At 44.6% G+C, this 20664-nt stretch overlaps 1 protein-coding gene and 1 pseudogene across 3 annotated transcripts; both read left to right on the forward strand.

Moving 5' to 3' along the window:
• The first annotated feature begins 64 nt into the window (after positions 1-64).
• Positions 65-8491, forward strand: LOC136467970 (uncharacterized; annotated as a pseudogene).
• An 82-nt stretch (positions 8492-8573) lies between these two features.
• On the forward strand, positions 8574-10951 carry LOC136467973 (protein PHOSPHATE STARVATION RESPONSE 2-like). Of its 3 annotated transcripts, XM_066466822.1 has the most exons (6): positions 8574-9526; positions 9780-9878; positions 10017-10218; positions 10371-10447; positions 10537-10573; positions 10728-10951. In XM_066466822.1, exons 3-6 carry the CDS (start codon positions 10152-10154, stop codon positions 10790-10792), a joined length of 246 nt encoding a protein of 81 aa, XP_066322919.1. In that variant the 5' UTR covers positions 8574-9526; positions 9780-9878; positions 10017-10151; the 3' UTR covers positions 10793-10951. The 3 variants fall into 3 exon arrangements, with proteins under 3 accessions (XP_066322919.1, XP_066322918.1, XP_066322920.1); XM_066466821.1 differs by lacking the exon at positions 8574-9526 and having other exon boundaries at positions 9569-9878; positions 10021-10218; XM_066466823.1 differs by lacking the exon at positions 8574-9526 and having other exon boundaries at positions 9765-9878.
• Positions 10952-20664: the final 9713 nt, after the last annotated feature.

Genomic DNA, 20664 nt, shown 5'->3' on the forward strand with positions numbered 1-20664 from the left:
ATTTTAAGGTCCTCAGGCTAGTGTGCGAGGTGCGAACCAAACAACCGAGTGATAGAAAAGGAAAATGAGTAAGGATAAGGTTCTGTGTGCAAAGTGGAAACTGCAGATTTCTTGCCCATTAGTCCCTGCAGAAGTCAGGATTGTGAGAAAGGGACTCGGAAAAATGGGGTGGGCGCACCCGGCGGTGGCCGGTGGCCATGGAAGAGGTGCTCCATCTGGTGCGGGGTTTCGTGGACGTCCTTGTCCTTGCCGGCGGTTGCACCTCGTCCGGCGCCGCCGCTACTTGGAGCGACGACGAGGTCAAGAAGGCCCTCCGGTGGGCACTCTTCTTCGAGGAGGTTAGTGTCTTCTTCGAGTAGAAATTTGCAGTGTTTTTTGCGACAGTTAGTTTGAAGTGATGCCGATTAGTGCGTCGGAGACGTGTCTCCTGAGTTCCTCGATTGTGTGCCTGCATTGTGTTCAGATTTTCAAGGACCTGCGTGACTCGGGCCAGTACGAGGATTCTGCAAGGGAGCTTGATGCGGCACTCGTTGAGCTCACTTCAAGTCCCGAGTTCCCTAAGGTGCTTCTCCAAAGCTTGTATGGTGGATGTGTTGATTCTGGGGTTTTACACGTAGTGATGTCCTGTTACATGTGTAGGGTCTTGCTGTTGTGCGTTCAGAAATGCTTTCCATGGCAAGGGTGTTGGTTATGCGACATTTTCTGAAAGCAAAACCAATGAGTGTGGAAAACTTTGGTGCTCTTCTTGAAGCGGTTGTTGAGATGGATATTGATGGCATTTGTGCTAGTGGTGCGCACAACGCATGCCAAGAGTATGCTGAGTCAATATTGAATACGAATTTGTCATGTTTTGCGCATACCATGAATGCTCGTGATGGTGGACTTCCTACTAGTTCTGATGAACTGCATGCAGAATCCACGGGCCATTCACGGATTATTGTTAAAGAATTTCAGAAAACGCTGGATTCGACATCGTGTGCTTGTTTGGCTGAGAGAGGACTAGAAACACTTTTGAACAGTGTGAAAAGAAACAGCTTCGATGATGGTAGTAATATGCCATGTGCCCCAGCAATTTTGAAGTAAGCATTCACCTTCGATATATTGCTTTTTGTTGTCAAAATCCACATTTCTGTGTCCTTTATTCTACTTGATAGCATGCCCCAGTCTGAACTTGCTCAATGCTATTACAACACAGAACATCACGAATGATCGATGAGTTTCTAATGTGGAAGCAATGGAGAGCTAAGTGCTTGTCATATTTGCTTGATGAGCGGACCATTCGGGTTCTGTCTGGAGCCAGTTTGATTTTTAAAGCTCCTAAAGAGCAGTGGATGAAAGTGTTTGAGCCCTTAAAAGGTTTAGACGAATCGTGTCATAGTGGTCTTGTTGAAACCGTGGTAATTACTCATCTTTTGGCCTTCATCTGTATACGGTTCTAGTATATAAACTTTCTACATTGTCACATCAACATGTATGTGTTATTTTTGTAGGAGCTATGCTTGCTGGGTTCAATTACAGGGCGATGGAACACATTGATAGAGGGCTTCATATCACACACTTTCTGCTTCATTCCTATATCCAAGAAGTACGCTGATCTGCACCAGTGCCTTCACAGAACTTCTCAGGACAAATTCCAACACGAACATCTTAATCTGGAGGTTTTTCCTATTTTGGACTTATATCATGTTAATAGTTTGCCAAGGATTCTGTATGTTGGAAACTTTAACTCAGTGAGAAATTTTTTGAAATATGGGGATTGTACCCCTCTCAACCAAGTATTTGTCTGTACATCTTAAGAATAAATTCAGGAAGGTTCACCTAAATACTGAACACTATTATGTGTCTTTGTGTGACCTATCAAGGGTGCTTCTATGAATCCTCAATGTCCATCTGTAACTAAAATCTGTGGAGGGCCTATGATCAAACTCTGCCAGAACCTGTAATTTGTTGTATACCAAATCAGGCCTTCGGTGCACTTACTGGAACTGTGCTTACACATGTGAGTATGTGACAGGAAACTGAAACAAAACCATTTTTTTTATGTGAGCTGCTAATGCTCACTCCTTAGTCTACATTCAACAATGGTAAATAACATTATTAAAACCAATAACTTGTCGTACTACCCTTGGTCTAGTTTGACGTACAAGTGATGCTCGACTGATTTAAACAATACTTGAGTCAGCGTACTAGTTCCTAACCTTTATATGCTAATATTTATTTTCTGAAACCATGTTCCTTGTCTTCATTTCGATTAGCATATGTCCTTCAATTCATTCGTAATATATCTAATCAACTTGGACCCTTCAACTGACCCATGAATCCTGGTCAGGTTTTGGAGCACTTACTAATAAGAAAAATTGACACACTATGTTGGGCCTTCTGATATGTTTTAATCTACAAAAAATTCTTTCGAACTGACTGCATAATAGTTTTATTAGTTATGCTTAGCATGCCTTTCAGAGACCCCTCAGGAAATAAAATGCATAATGGGCCTGTCACAACTCACAACTCACAATAACAATTGTTAGCAAGAGGGTATATATTTTTAATCTTGGTATCTACAATGTTTTGTTTTCTCAGACCTAAAATAATGTATCTTCATCCAAAACTTTCTTGCTTGGGACTGACAGGCTTTGTTGTTGTTGTTGTTCATCCAAAGCTTTAAACAGCAGGAAAAGGATATTCTTGACTATGCAAGACAGTCATTAGAGAGTAAACCATCCTTACTATGGCTTCTACCTCCAGTTCTTACCGCTGCAGCAATTCCACCATGGTGAGCTGACCTTTTACCTTGTCAAGGGCGTCGAACCCTCGGATAGCTGGCCATACACCACGCAGCGAAGTCTGGTAGGCGGTGTTGAAGATGAACTCGGCCCAGGGTAGCCAGCGGAGCCACTGGCGCGGTCTGTCACCCGTTATGCACCTCAAGTACATGATGATGACGCGATTGGCCGCCTCCGATTTACCATCCGACTGTGGGTGGAATGCCGAAGTCATGTGGAGCTTGGTGCCCATGAGGCGCATCAACTCCCTCCAGAAGGTCGACGTGAAGACGGGATCCCGATCCGAGACCATGGACTGAGGCACGCCGTGCAGCCGTACCACATCGGTGAAAAATGCCTGGGCGACGGATTCGGCGGAGTACGGGTGTGCCAGAGGAATGAAGTGGGCGTACTTGCTGAACCTGTCCACCACTGTGAGAATCACCGACTTACCCCGAACCTTGGGCAGGGCCTCGACGAAGTCGAGGGCGATATCAGTCCAAACCCCTTGCGGCACCGGAAGGGGGAGCAACAGGCCAGCCGGATGTAGATGCTCCGACTTGTACCGCTGGCAAACAGCGCACGCCCGAACGAAATCCTGCACAAGCTGTTTCATGTTGGAAAAATGAAAGTCGCGCCGCAGCCTATGCAGCGTGCGTTGGACCCCTTCGTGGCCCGCATCATGAATAGCCGCCATGAGCTCTTGGATCAGAGGGGAAGCCGGGGGAACGTAGAGACGGCCGCCGAACTGGACGAGGCCATCGACCACCGACCAGGGAGCCCCGCGGTCGCCCTTGCTGATGGCGTCACGGAGGGCCACCATGTCTGAGTCGGAGAGCTGGGCTTGCCGTAGTCGATCAATGAAGACGAAACGTGGCGCTGATAGGACCCGAAGCGCCCCTTCCTCTGTGTCCCTCCTGGACAGCGCATCGGCCACAGCATTCGTCGCGCCTGGCTTGTATTCCACGGCGAAATCGAAGCCCAGCAGCTTTCCCACCCAATGATGCTGTGGTACGGTAGCCAAGCGCTGGTCGAGTAGGTACTTCAAGCTATAGTGGTCCGTCTTGACGATGAAGCGACGACCCCACAGATAGGGTCTCCAATGGCGGACTGCATGCACCAAGCCAATGAGTTCCCTTTCATACGCATCCAGGGCCCGATGGCGGGGGGCGATGGGCCTGCTGAAGAATGCTATCGGGTGCCCCTCCTGAATGAGGACCGCCCCGAAACCGTGGGACGACGCATCACACTCCACGACGAAGGTCTTGGTGAAGTCCGGCATAGCCAATATGGGCGCTGAGGTGACCGCCGTCTTGAGCGCGTCGAATGCCGCTGCCGCCTCCTCACCCCAGGAGAAACCATCCTTCTTGAGGAGGGCGGTAAGTGGTGCTGCCACTGAGCCGTAGTTGTGGACGAACTTGCGATAGTAGCCGGCCAGCCCGAGGAAGCCACGCACCGCCCGTGCCGACCGTGGCACCGGCCAGTCATGGATGGCCTGCACCTTGCCCGGATCCATGGCCACGCCCGCCTCCGAGATGATGTGGCCGAGATAGGAGACCTCCGGGACTCCAAACGCGCACTTGGAACGCTTGACGAAGAGGTTGTGGCGACGCAGCTCGTTGAGGACGACACGCAAGTGGCGAAGGTGATCCGCCCAGGACTTGCTGTAGATCAATATGTCGTCAAAGAAAACGAGTACAAAGCGACGAAGAAAAGGGCGGAGTACATCGTTCATGAGCGCCTGGAACGTCGTCGGAGCGTTGCAGAGCCCAAACGGCATAACCAGAAACTCGTAGAGGCCGTCGTGGGTGCGGAACACCGTCTTGTGAACATCTTCCGGCCTCATGCGCACCTGATGATATCCAGAGCGCAGGTCTAGCTTGGAGAAGAAGCGCGCGCCATGGAGCTCATCAAGCAACTCGTCGACGACCGGGATGGGGAAAGCATCCTTCACCGTGAGTGCGTTCAGCGCCCTGTAGTCGACGCAGAACCTCCAGGACCCGTCCTGTTTCTTGACGAGGAGGACGGGGGACGAGAACGACGAGTCACTGCGACGTACAATCCCTTGCGCGAGCATGGCGGCACACTGTCGCTCCAACTCGTCCTTGTGGGCCGCCGGATACCTATACGGCCGTACCGCCACCGGGGCCGCATCGGGCTTGAGGACGATGTGGTGGTCCCGAGAACGCGCCGGCGGCAGTCCTTGGGGCTCAGCGAAAACGTCGTCGAAGGAGCCCAAGAGCCCGTCCAAGAGGGAACCGGCGGTCGAAACGACGTGGAGGCGTGGGTCGGTCGGGGGGAAACGCCATGCCAGCAGATGGTGCGCCCCTCCCGTTGGAACGCCATCGTCCTGGCCGCCAGGTCCCAGACGATCGGTCCCAATGCCGCCATCCAGTTGGTGCCAAGGACGACGTCGTAGCCCGCAAGCGGCATCACGAAGAGGTCGACGCCGAACTCCATGCCATCGAGGAAGATCGGGGCGCGGCGAATCACGCCGGGGCACGAAACACGCTCGCCATTGGCGACCGTCGCCGTGAACCGAGGGCGCGGCTCAATGAGCAGCCCAGTACGTCGCGCGGCCGCCTCCCCGATGAAGCTGTGGGTGGAGCCGGTGTCGACGAGCGCGACGAAGGACGCAGCCGCCAGAAGCACGCGGAGCTGGATGGTGGTGCCCACGGAAACCCCGGCCACGGCGTGCAGGGAAAACAGCGGCGCCTCGGCGACCGGAACGTCCTCAGGCGCTTCATCCGCAGAGGAGGCTATGTCGAAGCCGTTGAGGAAGAAGATCCGTTTACAGAACCGGTTGTGGCCCCTCGTGTACTTGTCGTTGCAGTTGAAGCAGAGCCCGAGCCGGCGGCGTTCCTCCTGCTCTTGCATGGACAGGCGCTTCACCTGCGGCTGACCGTCCGACACCACCACGGCTTTGTCGGCGTTGGCCAGCGGCGGTGCAGGAAGGGCTAGACGCGGTGGCGGGGCCGGGAGGAGACCACGCGTAACGGGCTTGGCAGCCACCGATGCCGGCGGCGGGTATTGCGCCTGGTGCTCCATCTGCCGGGCCAGACTCATAGCCGCCCCCAGGGTTTGCGGGTTGAGGACCTGCACTTGGAGGCTGAGCGGCGGCAGGAGGCCCCCCGTGAACAGCTGCACGCGTTGGCGCTCGTCTAGGGGGCTTGCCCGGGGAAGAAGTGCCTGAAAGCGGTCCGCGTACTCCGTGACAGTCCCCGTGCGGCGGCAATCAGTAAGCTCGAAGAGGGGAGCCGCACGCAGGGGAGGGCCATAGCGCAGATCGAGGAGCTCGGTGAAACAGCGCCACGACTGAGTGCCCTCATCCGATTGAACCTGCATGTACCACAGCTGCGCTCCATCCTCGAGATTATAGGAGGCCATCCAGACCTTCTCTTCCTCCAAGATTCGCTGCTGGTGAAAATATGATTCACAGCGATTTATGAAGATGAGGGGATCGCTCTTGCCGTCATACCGAGGAAAGTCCAGCTTCTGGAACTTTGGGGGGCGATCATGGTGGTGCTCTCCGGAAGATGGCTTCGGGCCGGAAGACGTGGACGAGCGGTCAGCGGTGAGCAACTCAATCGCCTTGGCATTAGCCTCAATCAAGGCCTGCATCGTCTGCAGGGAATTGGTGAGGGCCTCCACGGCGGCCTTGAGGTCGGTGGCGTCACTCATGGCAGCAGGACAGGATGGGACGGACGCGGCGACGTGCGGTGGTGAGACGGAGCGGCGCGGCGAGGATCGTCTGGAACCAGATACCAAGTTGTCAAGGGCGTCGAACCCTCGGATAGCTGGCCCTCGGCTACGTAGCTCGTAGCCTCGGTCCGTCGTCCTCTCTGGCGAGGTTAAACTCTTGCCGCAGGCTTAGTTGAAGAAGAGAGAGATTAGATTGATATTGTATTTTTCCTTCCTTTCCAAACCAACGTACGGTTACAATATATATGAGGCCAAAGGCCTGAACCGACTGGACTCTAAGACTCCTAGAATTAAGGGACTACAAATAGAAAGCTAATAATAGAAAGCTACTTCTAATTTCCTTCCTAGCCACATGCGGTGGCCGAGTCCTGGTCAGTCGCGTGCACGCCCAGAGCACGCTCCGCGCGTTCCGCGTCGCGGCGGACGTCTCTGGCCCTGTGATGCCTATAGTACTGACATCCGACCATGACATACCTTATGGGATGCCTTTTTTTAATCTTTTGTGATCATTAATGGCAATTCCATGTTTGTAACTGATCGCATAGGTCAAGCTTGTTCCAGATATACCTTGCTCAAATAGATAAGCAATTTCATGATGCTACTCCTGCAGATCGGTATGCTATTAAAAAAATAGTTAATATGAGATATGTCACATTTCAAATTCCTGTGTTAATTATTATGTGTTAATGTTTACCTGTTTTTCAGAAAGTGTAAGTGCAGAGGAGATGAAATAGATCAGCATCGTAACTGTAAGTTATTCGTAATTGCAGCGGCTCCCTTTCTCAGATTTCAAATGAGATAAGCACCCAAGCGCTCAGAATTCTTCAGCTAAAGCTTGTTTTTCTTCCTTCCAGGTGAGATTACTGAAAGGATTCAATGTCTCTACGCATTCCATATTCAGCAACTGCATCTAATGGTTCCACGCTGACATAGTTATAGTTCAAGATCATGCTGAATATTAGCAATTTGCACACTGGTTCTGACATTTCACTTTTAAGTTTTAAATGAGTGACTGATCGACTATGGCTTCCTTGACTGTATATTTTACTTTTCATGTAGCATGATCATGAACTAGCGTGTGTCACTGGTATGTGTGTGTGCGTGCGTGTGTTGGCGGGGTTGGGGTGATGTTGTACATCTTTGTACTCTTCTGCTTTAATGAAATGATGCCAACTCTCCTGCGTCGTTCAAGGAAAAATATGAGTGACTGATTCCCAGCTGACTGCAAACATTGATTGGCTGAACCTGAAACAGCAGAAAATCAAGTGATTCCACCTTTTTTGCATGCTGGAAACAGTTGAACTGAAAGAGATATAGATTATGGCTATTTCATGCATGTAAACCTAGAGATCGAATTTGTTCTTGCTCCTCTTTTTTTGTTTTCAAGGTGAAATGAAAGACTGTTACTAGATTCACCCTATGTTCATTCTTCTATTCTTTTTGTGCTTTCTGGACATGAAATGTATGGACATTTTTTGGGCGATAAATGAACTGTTTGTGATGATATCTAATAATTTTGTAGTGTGGATTTTCTGGTTTGCAATCCAGTTTCATATCTTTATCTTACTGCAAGCAGTATTTCACATCGGCCTAAGTATGTTTTTACCTCTGTTAAAGCTGCTACCATTTCCATTCTGCAACAATCAATGCACAGTTGACTTTTTCTTCATTACTTTTTCCCCTTAAGGCTTTTAGATTCCTACACCAGATCAGAACTCAAAATGTAAGTAATGAGGTGCCTGAGAACACCTCTGGTTTCTATTTCTGCTACTCCATTTGAAATTAAAAAGTGTGAGATAATGGATAATGGCAAAAGAAAAATCCAATGTAGAATGGGACATTGTCAAACCACCTTCTCGATGGAAGTTTGGTACATGCCAAATCGGATTTGTCAACTACAAGGCACATTGCTGCCAAAGAGTACTCCTAGAATGCAAGCTCATTGTTGGAATTTATTATAGATGTTGCTTCATCCACACAGTTAGCTGATCAGACAAAGGAGCTTTGGGAAGGTAGATGTTGGTAATTTAATATAACCAGCTTGATCATTTATGTGGCTTATAAGCCGGCTGATGCTGTTTTGTTGTGAGAGAAAAACACTGTATCATGGCTGATAAGCATGGCTGATACAATCAAGCGAACAGGGTTGGGTCTGTATATATCTGAGCCACTGGTTCCTGCTTGTACTAGCAACCTAATTTATCTATCTTGGGACATGTAAAGCTTTTAAAAACTGAAGGTATATATGTTGCTCCGGGAAAAAGGTTGGGTGTGCAATAGCTTGTTGGTTTCGATAATTATCATTTCTAAATTAAGCGAGCATGCTGTTCAAGTTGCTGCAATATGAAATGGCAGTGGACTATTAGTTTCGTTATTGTATAAAGAAAGGGGTACATGTAGCAGGTCCAGAACCATGGTCCCCACTCCAGACCTCCGAAAGGAGAACAATTGAGGATTCCAGATGATGCCAATCTTACTTCTATCTAAGATTTAAAGTTTAGCAGCACCTCTTTCATCGATTCCATTACCTGAAGAAACAAGTAAGTAGCAACCCAGAAGCCAATTTCAGCTTACTCTTGTTGCAGTTTGTTCTGTCTGCTTTCTCTCTTATGATCTCTTTCTTTGATGTTCTATTTCCTTGTATTCTTTGTTGCATTTATTAACCCTTTTCATAAACTACTTTATTAGGTGTGTCTTGCTCTAATCAGTTATCTGATACTTCTTTCCTTTTATCTCTTATCTTTACTTTTAAGGAGTGGTTTAACTCCGCAATTCATGCTAGATGTCTTTTGTCAATCCTTTGCAGTTTGTGTCTCTATTACATCATGATTACAATCTTTAGTTTGCCTGCAGCCACTTGTTTTCTCTCTCCTATTGTCTCTTCACACGATTCATGAAATAAATCTCTGCACTTGGCGAAGGATATGACTGAAGCTTCACTTGAACAGATTAAACTGATGGGTACTGCATGCAGCCATACATCAACCATGAATCGGCTTCACAGTGGAAGAGTTCCCCCATGTAGTTCATCAACTACAACATTAGTACCAGCATTCTCAGAGGTGTCATTTCCTAGTTTTCCAGAGCAGAGATTATCTTTTGTTGAAAGGGAACTGCCTATTAGTTCTGTCACCTCATTTGATACTTCTATGGCTGCACATGACACCATGTCAACACATATGTTAGCTTCCAATTTCACCAACGAATCACCTAATGGGCAGCTTTGTTCTGGATCATATGTTACTGTAGCTGGCCTTTTGGTTAAGATGAATTCTTCTATCTCACTTTTGTCTTTCTTTTTGTAAATGCTTGTAGGGTTCGAGTCGCGGTCTCCTCGCATTGCACAGGCGAGGGTAAGGCTTCCACTGACACCCTTCCCCAGACCCCGCACAGAGCGGGAGCTCTCTGCACTGGGTACGCCCTTTTTTACTACCTGTAAAACAATATGATATGATCTTTATCAGTGAACTTAATTTTGAAAATTAAAGTAGTGGACTTCATCTTGCAATGCTGAATGCAGTTAAAGACTTAAAAGTTATTCCTTGTTTGTAGACAGTTGATTCAAGAAGTGCAACACCTCAAAGTTACTTATATGGCCATACTCAGAGGAGTGTACCAGATCGTTCCAACTGTGATAAACTTGGCGCTGACAGCCTCCCTTCTTCAAACACTGCTCCAAAGCCAAGGATGCGCTGGACACCTGAGCTTCATGAGCGTTTTGTTGATGCTGTTAACAAGCTCTGTGGGAGCGAAAGTAGGTTACTGATGTTTTTTTTTCTCTCTATGATCTGTTTTACATTTATCTTACTTGGACACTGAAGTGCAAACCTCAATTTTTTCAGTCACATTGCTAGTTGTCTTACCCTTGTCAGCAGATAATTTCATTCCTTTTCTTTGTTCGTGCAGAAGCAACTCCAAAAGCAGTCCAGAAGGTTATGAAGGTCGAAGGATTAACTATATACCATGTAAAAAGCCATCTGCAGGTATCAATCTTGATTTGCTCCTAATTTTCAGTGCCTTTTCTTTATCATGCTTCTCTTTTTATTGACATTCATGTGTTATTGTTCTACAGAAGTACCGTACAGTTCAACATCGTTCTGAATCATCAGGTGGTCTGTCCGTCTCTCTTTGTTGTAATACCAGTTTAAAGACACCCTGCATCATATAATAATGCCTTTCGTATAGGAGCATATAGGCAGTCAAATTATTATTATTTGTAAAATTGAATAAAGTTATAATCTAGTGGTTCTTTCCCCTTCCTAGCAGGTGTGTCTGGAAGGAGAGGCAGCCAAGCAGATGATGACTCCATTCCGCAATCAATGAGATGATTTTTAGGACTACTCCTTCCGTAAAAAAAAAAAAAGAATTCTCGAGTTTCAAGACCAGATTAGCAAAGACGTGAAATTACGCATGTACCTCTACTCTCCATCATTGCATCTGTGGCCCTGTTTAGTACACATGGAATGTTTGACATGCATGGAGTATTAAATATAGACTAATTACGAAACTAATTACATAACTTGTGACTAATTTGCTAGACGAATCTTTTAAGCCTAATTAGTCCATGATTTGACAACAGGGTGCTACAATAAATATGTGCTAATGATAGATTAACTAGGCTTAAAAAATCGTCTCACAAATTAGCCTTCATCTATGTAATTGATTTTATAATTAATCTATATTTAATATTTCTTACTAATATCTAAATATTTGATGTGACATAAATTTTAAGAGCCACCTAAAACCAAACACCTCGTATATCTCCGGACTATGCCACCGAAGAACCAAACACCTCGTATATCTCCGGACTATACTTCACAAATAGGACGAGGGAGGAGCAGGAGAATTCTTCACAAGTGGTCGGTGGGTCCTACTTCGAAAAGCTTATAGGATTACATCTTTTTGGTACATGAGAATCCTAAGGCCTTGTTTAGATTGAGGTTAAAAATTAATATTTGGCACTATAGTATTTTTATTTGTATTTGACGATTATTGTCTAATCATGGCCTAACTAGGCTTAAAAGATTTGTCTCGTAATTTACAATCAAACTGTATAATTAGTTATTTTTTATCTACATTTAATACTCCATACGTATATCCAAAAATTCGATGTGACGAAAAGAGAGTGAAAAAACTTGCAATCTAAACAAGACCTAGGTTTTATTCTTTTGGAACGGAGTGAGCAGTGGCCTGGTACTCCTACCTACAGCAGCCCAGCCGCCGTACCCCAGGGCCCGGCAGCAGGCCACGCGGCAGCGGGCGCAGACGACAGGGCCGTGCACGAATCCACGGAGACGAGGCCAGTGGCGCACGACTTGCCCCGCCGTCGATCAAGGCCGGCCGGCCGCCCGCCGCGGGCCACACGGTGCCAGCCGATCGACCGGGGACCACGTTGGGACGGGGCCCAGGTGCATGCAGTGGTTGTCGTCCACATGAAATGGATCGATCCAGGCTGCAGATATTTCTGTCAGCGTCAGCGGTACTGTTTGGATTTCCAGCAAACTGCGGAACATTAATCAATCCAGCAAATTCATTCAATTAGTACCTTGACGATACCGACTGATGGTTTGTGCTACTGGTGCGTGCGGCCGATAAACCGACCGATGTTTGTTGTCAGAGAAAAATACTGTAGGTTAGTTGATAAGTTGGGTCAATAAGTTCAAGCGAATATGATCGTCTTCGTCTAATGAACTACTCTCTTTGTCCTAAATTATCTGTCGCTTTTGGTTTCCGTGCCGCAAGTTTGACTCGATTTATAGAAAATACGTGTAATATTTGTATCTTCAAATAAATTTATTAAAAAAACTAGATTCAAAGATCCTTCCAATGAGACCAATTATGTAGCATAAATATTAATATTTTTTAATATATATTTTGTTAAAGTTGTTTCTCGAAAAACGAAAACGATAGATATTTTGGGACGAGGGGAGTAACTTGGTTACTGAAACTAGCCCCTCTGTTGTGTGGTATATTGTACTTTCTCGTCTAATATATAAGATGTAACCACTTTTTATTCATATCTCATAATATAAAGGCGTACTCTCTCTAGATGTAGATACATGGATGCAGTGTTGAGAGAGAAAATTAAATATATTCTTGGTCTCAGAACTGAAGTGGTTACGTTTTATATATTAGGGCAGAGGGAGCATGTAACTCCACGTAGGAGTACATCGTCAAGCAGTGCCTCTTATTGTGAATTGCTCGGTGGACGTCAAGGTCCGTAAAATAACGTGTGATAGAAATATCTGAATCTGATGAAGTCCATTCGGAACAATGACAAATGCAGATGAGGAAAAGGCGGTTAGTTGGCACTGTACTTGTACTGTGCGGTCCTGGCGGTGACCGCAGCAGCCGCTGCCTAAGCCCTGTTTAGTTTAAAAAAATTTCACCCTAAAATGTCACATCGAATCTTGCGGCATATGCATGGAGTATTAAATATAGACAAAAAAAACTAATTGCACAGTTTAGTTGGAAATCGCGAGACGAATGTTTTAAGCCTAATTAGGCTATGATTAGCCATAAGTGCTACAGTGCCAACATACGCTAATGATGGATTAATTAGACTTAATAAATTTGTTTCGCAGTTTCCAGGCGAGCTATGTAATTAGTTTTTTTATTAGTATCCAAAAACCCCTTCCGACATCCCAAAACATCTGATGTGACATCCAAAAATTTTCATTTCGCGAACTAAACACACCCCTACTACACTACTTTCTCAAAAACCTAAATATTTTTTTAACTTCGACCAAATACATATAACCATTAATTAATATTTATAGTATATAATTAGTATCATTAATAAATCATTGAATATACTTTTATAATAAACTTATTTGAAGAAAGTAGTGTTACTAATATTTTTTATAAATCTAATTAAATTTATGAAAGTTTGAAAAACACTTAATGGGACGGATGGAGGAGTGGTCTAGCGCCTACTGCTGGAGTACCACGCTCTGCATCCCCACATGTCCAATGTGCGGTGGTAGTAGTTAAAAAAATAGGAAATCTGCACCAGCTAGCTCTAAGCTTTCTTCAATTCACCGAAAGATGCCTACACGCTATGCGTGTGCATGTGTACAACAATCGTTCTAGCAGCTACTAGCTAGCATATAGGCATAGCAACATGGTATAGTACAATAATTTGGTAAACACCGTGGACGTGCATGCCAAAGTCTATTGGCTTTGAATTGTAGGAGTACATGCACACAGCTACCAACTGTACCGATTGAGTCTTTTTCAAGTCGTTGCACCACCTATGCATGCAATGCACCAGATCAATTCCTCGTCCCTTTGAAAAAAGTTGTACTTGTACGCCTGTAGTAGTACTATGTAACAAATACGTCGTCTACGGAGCAGGATCGGAGTAGTACGTACGTAGCAATGCAATGCAACTGTCCAAATCGTGCACGAAAGGTACTCCGCTACTCCTGTCCTGTCCTAGATTACGTAGTCAAGCTTTGGTCTACATGAAGTTAATCTCTCCATTCTAAGATTCACCTGCTAGCCAGATGAAACGCGTAACAAAATTGAAGTGGCTGGACACCACAACTGTGGTCAGTACATGATGGTAGTGTATAAGGGGCTATTTGACGGGGCTCCTCTCCGTGTGCTCCTGTATATCCTGGAACCGGAGTGTCCAAGCCCAAATTTATGGCTCCGCCTGCCGTACTACATATAAAATGGCTCCTTCTAATTGGTTCAATGCTAGAAGCGCTTCATCTGTCAGCACTATTTGGTGTGACTCTACTGAAGGAGCCGGAGTCGAAGCCATGCATGAGCCGCCCCAAATAGGCCCAAGTACCTCAGTCCAACAGCTCGGTAATACAACTTCCTTCATAATAAAGTAATAATAGGGATGGTCTAATGTCATTTTTTAAATTATTCGATGCAACAGATCATCAATAACCATTCTCAATACGCACTACTGGAAACTCAAATTGTTCTATGGGTGATTAATTTTTATGTGCGTTTTTTTTTGGTACGCACAGAAAAATTACGATTTTTTCGTCGGTTTCAAAATATCCCGACAGAAAAATACGAAATCCCGATTTTTCTGTGCATGACAATACACACACGGAAAAAATCAGCATTCACAGAAAAATACAACTATTTTCTATCGGTTATTTTAAAACGCACAGAAAAACATACACACGCACGGAAAAATTCAAACGACCAACCCTTCCCTTCTTCTTACCCCAGCGCCCCCTCCCTTCTTCTTCCTCGGCACCCGGCCCCCAGCGCCCCCTCCCCCTCCCTTCTTCTTCCTCCGCACCCGAACCCCAGCGCCCCCTCCCCCTCCCTTCTTCTTCCTCCGCACCCGGACCCCAGCGCCCCCTCCCTTCTTCTTCCCCGGCACCCGGCCCCCAACGCCCCTCCCCTCCCTGCCGCCGCCCCTCCCCTTCTTCTCCCCTTCTTCCCTGGCGCCGTCCCTCCCCGGCGCCGGCCCTCCCTCTCCCGGATCCGGCCGATGGCGGGTGGATCTAGGCTCTGGTGGTGGCGGGCGGCGGGCGGCGGGCTTCGTGGTGCTAGCGTGGTGGTGGTCCCCGGCGCCGCCCCTCCCCGGCCTTCTTCCCCGACGCCGCCCCTCCCTCTCCCGGATCCAGCCGGTGGAGGTCGGTGGTGGCCGGATCTGGGCTCTGGTGGTGGTGGGCGGTGGGTGGCGTGCGGCGTGGCGGCGGGCTTCATGGTGCTGGCGTACTGGTGGTGGTCCCCAGCGCCGCCCCTCCCCGGCCTTCTTCCCCGGCGCCCTCCCTCCCTCTCCTAGATCCGGAGCTGTTGGAGCTACTACCACCATGGGTATGTATTCACTACGGGAGTTGCTTCCTCCACTGCTCCTATTTTATTAACAGTAAGATGACCTCTTGGTTGCATTGTTGGGTTGTTCCAGCTGGTTTAGTAGTAGTAGCACCTCTGATTTGTTGTATGAAGAAACTGCACTGCCATTTTGATTCATGAAAATCACAAGTACAACTATACTAACATAATTCATGATTAGTAGTGCATCAAATATTTCTTGAACATATATGAGCAATGAGCTGTCAGTTTGATCCAAATGGGAGCTCTTCATTGTCTTTTATCAGTAACTTGACATCTTTAAAAATCACAAGTAGAACTATACTAACATAATTTATTGTAATGTAAGAAATATACATGGATGGACCACTCAAATAATGTCATTATATTTGAATTTGAGGGAGCAATGTAATAAGAAGATTTTACTGCAAAGTTAAAATACAATTTTAACTTGTTTGTTTTGTTACCCTGGTTGCTTTTCAGGTAAGATGCTATGAAAACAATATCTTGAATATCTTGCATATATCAACCTGATCAATCATTTTGATATGTGATATTTGCGGAGCTAAGATGATATAGAATCCCAGTCTCGTGTCACGCTGCTCTCCCCTTCACTAACTATGCCTTGTGACTTTTTTTGTTTTGTACTACTCTTGAGTGGCTGTGATGAATCATGTTTCAATCAAAAAACTTCTGCACTTTAGCACCTTATGAGCTGGTACTTGGGATATTTTGTTCTGTTTGCTGCTTACCTAGGATGGCTTGTACCAGTACAAACAACCAGTTCTGTGGCCAGTTCAATTCCCATTGGAGAGAGAGAATTAAATTAAGCTCCAAGTGAAATTAAGTTGCAGTTGTCATGCTGATAATGGGTAAATCTGAGCCTTTTCTCGAGTTCTTTTGCTCCAGGTGAAATATATGTAGTTCTTGTGCTTTTGACATACTGCTCTCTAATGGATCTGGAATGACCAATAGTTTCTTTTCTATTAGCTCAGTTCAATAGAGCTCTGTGATTTTTGCATTGCTATTTGTAGAAGAACATGACTTTTTTGCACGCAAATCATATATTTGTTGCCTTGGACCGTGAAACTTAGGTAATACTTTCAAATGTGAAATTTCTAGAGATGGTCACTGTCATGTGGTATTTCTTCTGTGTAATTTTGGTAATTATATACTTTCAAATGTGAAATTTCTGGAGATGATCACTGCCTGCCTGTTATTTCTTTTGCACTTGTAGATTTGTAAGTTCTTCCTGTCTCTTGTAGCTGTACTGCTTTGTGAAGGCTAGAAGTAATTATGGGCAGCATTTGTATTATAAAAACTTGAGTATGTGTAAGAACTAAGAAGCTTGTATGCTATGGCCATTGCTTTAGGCTCTTACCATTGACGAGTTCTATCGAATGCATCTTTAGTTTTATTTTGTTTAGGCTTAGTTTTATATTTAGTGGTACAGTAAAAAAGAGAGATGATGGGTCATTGTGAATGGGACTAGTTGTTCTGTACCTCCAGTAGCGCTAGCTGCTTATAAAGGCTTAGATCGCTGCATCTAGTGTTTGTTGAGAAACGGTGCTAATCCCAATGTACCTGATGAAGTGAGTTCTACCTTGCTATTTCTCAATTTCAATATTAGTAGCAAATGTGTTTGGAAAGGTTGTGCAGCTGTACCAAATGCTGCTGTAGTTGGCAGATGCATATAATCTTTGGCAAGTGATACCTCTTGTAAGGCCAAAGGTGCAACCTGCATGTGGTAAGTCTCATTTGTTACTTCCACTATTTCATCTCGAACATACAGTGCGTACTAGGAATTGGTGGAATCAATGTTCACAAGTTTTGACCAATAATTACTCAAAATTTGAACATGTTTAGTCTACAAGAGTTGCACCACTAGATTCCTACTTGGAATATCATTAATACCGATATTGATTTTGTATCAATTGGTAATATACTCTATGAGAGATTAATGGTCCAAGTGTAGTATGGTTTACTTTCTCCAAACATAATACACCCTATATTTTAGGATAGAGGGAGTATTAGTATAAGTAAATTATGCTAAATCTAGTAGGCGACTGATCCTTGAGTTAGAAATATTTGTTGAGTGGTGCTCATAGAAGGCCTCTACAAATGGGGTTTCTGTCTTGTAGTGAAAAAAGATGTCAGAGTGAAGGCACTTGAGGCAGCTGAAGAAAAAACAGGAAGAGGAACAGAAGAAGAAAAGAGGTGCTGATGTGGCAACAAGGAAGAGGTAGAGGGATGAGGAGGAAAAGAGGGAAAAGGAGAGAAAAAAGAAATGCATTAAAGAAGCTCGAAAACAACAGACGCGACCTATGGAAAGAAAGCATGCCAACAATGACAAAGAAGCTCATCCAGAAGCTCATGTGAGTAGAAGCTATATTGTTTATGTCTACCAAGTGTTCCTTAATATGATAAATATTTGTTACTAAGCATTTAAGTCGTTGCAGGATAATAAGGAGCGGTAGAAGAATTTGGCTAAAGCGGTGAAAGTCCCAGTAAAAGTTGATGAAATGACAGGCCTTGGAAAAAAGGCCACTAACAGTCACAATGAAATGGTTGTGATAACCGATGAGAGGCCTGCAATTTTTGGATCTCATTGTTAGAAAAATATCCCAAACAGTATTGAGGAGGTATGTTCTAGTCTTCACTTAGCTTTATCTTAGAAAGAACCTTGCGAGATCTTAAGTCTTAGAAAGTGCTGGGATACAAAGACGACATATTATTTTTTGATGGAGAAAATGATGGAGATTCTCCAATTGGGCTACTTTGATTTCATTTGGTAGTGTTATTTCACTTCAGTGTCAGCAAAGGTTCTAATTGTGAATTCTCTGCTCTGTGGTTTGTTGAACTTTTGTAGTCATACTAGCTCTTTGCGCATATTGTTGGACATATTTGATTATCTATTTACCACTATTGTCTATTAGAGCACATGCTCTTGATCATATAAAATTAAAAGTAGTTACTTGTCTTTGTTTTGGTGTTGGCAACTTAGTTTGTTAGCTACTAGCTTAATTTGTTATCGGGACAACATGGAATAATCCAAGCACAGGATCAAACAGACAATGCTTGATCTCAGTCAATGCTTGATCTACAGGATGTGACAGACTCAACTGCCATGGTCACTCCTAGGGACAAGCACATGAAGAATTAGCAAAAGTTGAATAGTATCAGGGACAAGCGCATGAAGAACTAGCAAGAGCTGAATCTTGGTTAGTCTGAGGGTTTTGAATGTATTGATGCCGGAACATTTGGACATCATCTATGTACCTATGAATGTGCTGAATATTTAGACACCTATGAATGTATTTATTATGTTATGATGTATCATGAAATTACTGTATGGACAATATATATTTTAATATGTTGTTTCTACTGTTTTAAAATAATTTTTTTTGTGTTTAACTCTTTTTTCCTGTGAGGCTGGCTACACAGAAATATTATTTTTAATCTGGGCAAAATAAATTTTTCTATGAGTTCAACTAGACTGGCAGAAAAAAAAACATGTGTTTTTCTGTGCGTTTATTTCTTTTTTTGTGTGGATTAACACATAGAAAAATTAGTTTTAATCTGGGCGAACACAATTTTTCTGTGCGTGTGAGACCTACAGAAAAATTGTTTCTGACGGTGAACCCACAGAAAAATTAGATTTTTCTGTCATTATATTTCTATGGGTATTTTTCTGAGGGTACACTGTCAGAAAAAATATTTTTTCTGACGGTATTCGCATTTTTCTGTGTGTTTTCGCACACACAGAAAAATGCGAGTTTCCAGTAGTGACGTATGACCTACCTATCATATTACTATCTATCTTCTCTCTCTCAGTATGTAAAACCTCTCTAGTTGCTAGCTTTGCTCTCAGGGTCCTCTTGTTAGATTAAGCTTGAGTAGTGATTATTAGAGCCATCTTATTGTCTAACAATTTTTTTTCAGTCTTGTGCCTTGTATAATTTTTAATAAGCTATTAACCCACCCTCTAGGCTCTCTAGTTATCAACCGATCTTTTCAAACCTAATTAAATATTTGGGCAATTTATAAGATAAAAAGTTAAAATTCAAAATCTAAAATCATGACGTCACGAGAAATGGTTTGAAACAAGAATCATCATAACTTAAACTATAGGTATGGACGCAAAAAGATATTTAGAGAAACTTATATGTGCATCATAGCCTGGTATATATTACATAGTATCTATAAATATGTCGTGTTATAAAATTAACCAAAAAATGCAAAGATAAGTAATTTATTTGCAGGTAATTAAGTAAGAACTTCGAATGGTTTACGCCTAATAAGGTTCTAGTAATTGCAGGAGTACATATTAATGGACTAGTTATATGCACATATGCAAACAAAGATGAATAGAAGGTACATGTACACGGACACCTGGCAGCATGAAAAAGAAGTGATTTGTGTGAACCATGTGAACTGTGATAGTTACATAGGATCGGCTAGGTGTAGATCAGCCAGGTCTAACTGACATTTGGGATAAATAGTGAACCCTAGAACATATACTAGTAATGGAAAAACAGAGAGAGATAGAGAGAGGGGTGCGGAGATGCAAACCATCGGTCGTCTTCGACGAAGACGAGCTGGCCATCGCTGGTGCGCGGTGGAGGTGCGGTGGTGACTTGGTGAAGGCGCGACAGTGACGCGGTGGAGGCGCAGTCGCAAGGCAATGGTGCAGAGGCGGGGTGAAGCCAGTGGCAGTGCTTCCTATCGCTGGCAGCGCCCCCTCTCTAGATCGGTTAGGGTTTGGGATGTAGGTGGGGGTGTCTGGCGGCTTAGGTGGACCTCGTGCCTTGTGTCCCGGCCCCCACCTCTCTTTTTATGGCGCTGTGTGATGAGGGCCCACCAACCATAGTTAAGTTTGGGCGCCCCCAATCAAGGCACGGATCAAGGCCCAATTGGTCGTTGGGCCAAACTGGTGGGATCAATCTAACATTCTCCCCATTGATCTCACCTTATGACTTAAACTTAACTTACTTACTTTATCTTGTTCACATTCCATCATAGATCAGAGCATATAGTTTGCCTCATCGTTATGGTCTGTTGTCATTAGATTAAACAGCTACAATGCACCTCTAGTTTTGAAATAGATTCTCAACTAGGCCCTCATTGTCCAGGAATCATAGGCTTTTCCGTTAAACCTATACCGGCTAAGTGTTCTCTAAACACGCTGGGTGGTAAGCCTTTTGTAAGCGGATCCACGAGTATCTTTTCTGTTCTTATATGCTCAAGACTAATTATATGATCCCAAACTTTGTCTTTTACAATATAATACTTTATATCAATGTGTTTGGTAGCACCACTTGACTTATTGTTGTGAGCATAACATACTACTGGATTATTATCATAGTATAACTTGAGTGGTTTATGTATGTCGTCTACCACTTTTAAC

The sequence above is a fragment of the Miscanthus floridulus genome, chromosome 7, assembly GCF_019320115.1.
Source record: "Miscanthus floridulus cultivar M001 chromosome 7, ASM1932011v1, whole genome shotgun sequence".
NCBI lineage: Eukaryota > Viridiplantae > Streptophyta > Magnoliopsida > Poales > Poaceae > Miscanthus > Miscanthus floridulus.

Coding starts and splice junctions, on each gene's coding strand:
- LOC136467973 (XM_066466821.1), top strand. CDS start 9,770: ATGCTTGTAGGGTTCGAGTCGCGGTCTCCTCGCATTGCACAGGCGAGG. Junction 9,879..10,020: donor GCGGGAGCTCTCTGCACTGG/GTACGCCCTTTT, acceptor GTTTGTAGACAG/TTGATTCAAGAAGTGCAACA. Junction 10,219..10,370: donor CAAGCTCTGTGGGAGCGAAA/GTAGGTTACTGA, acceptor TTGTTCGTGCAG/AAGCAACTCCAAAAGCAGTC.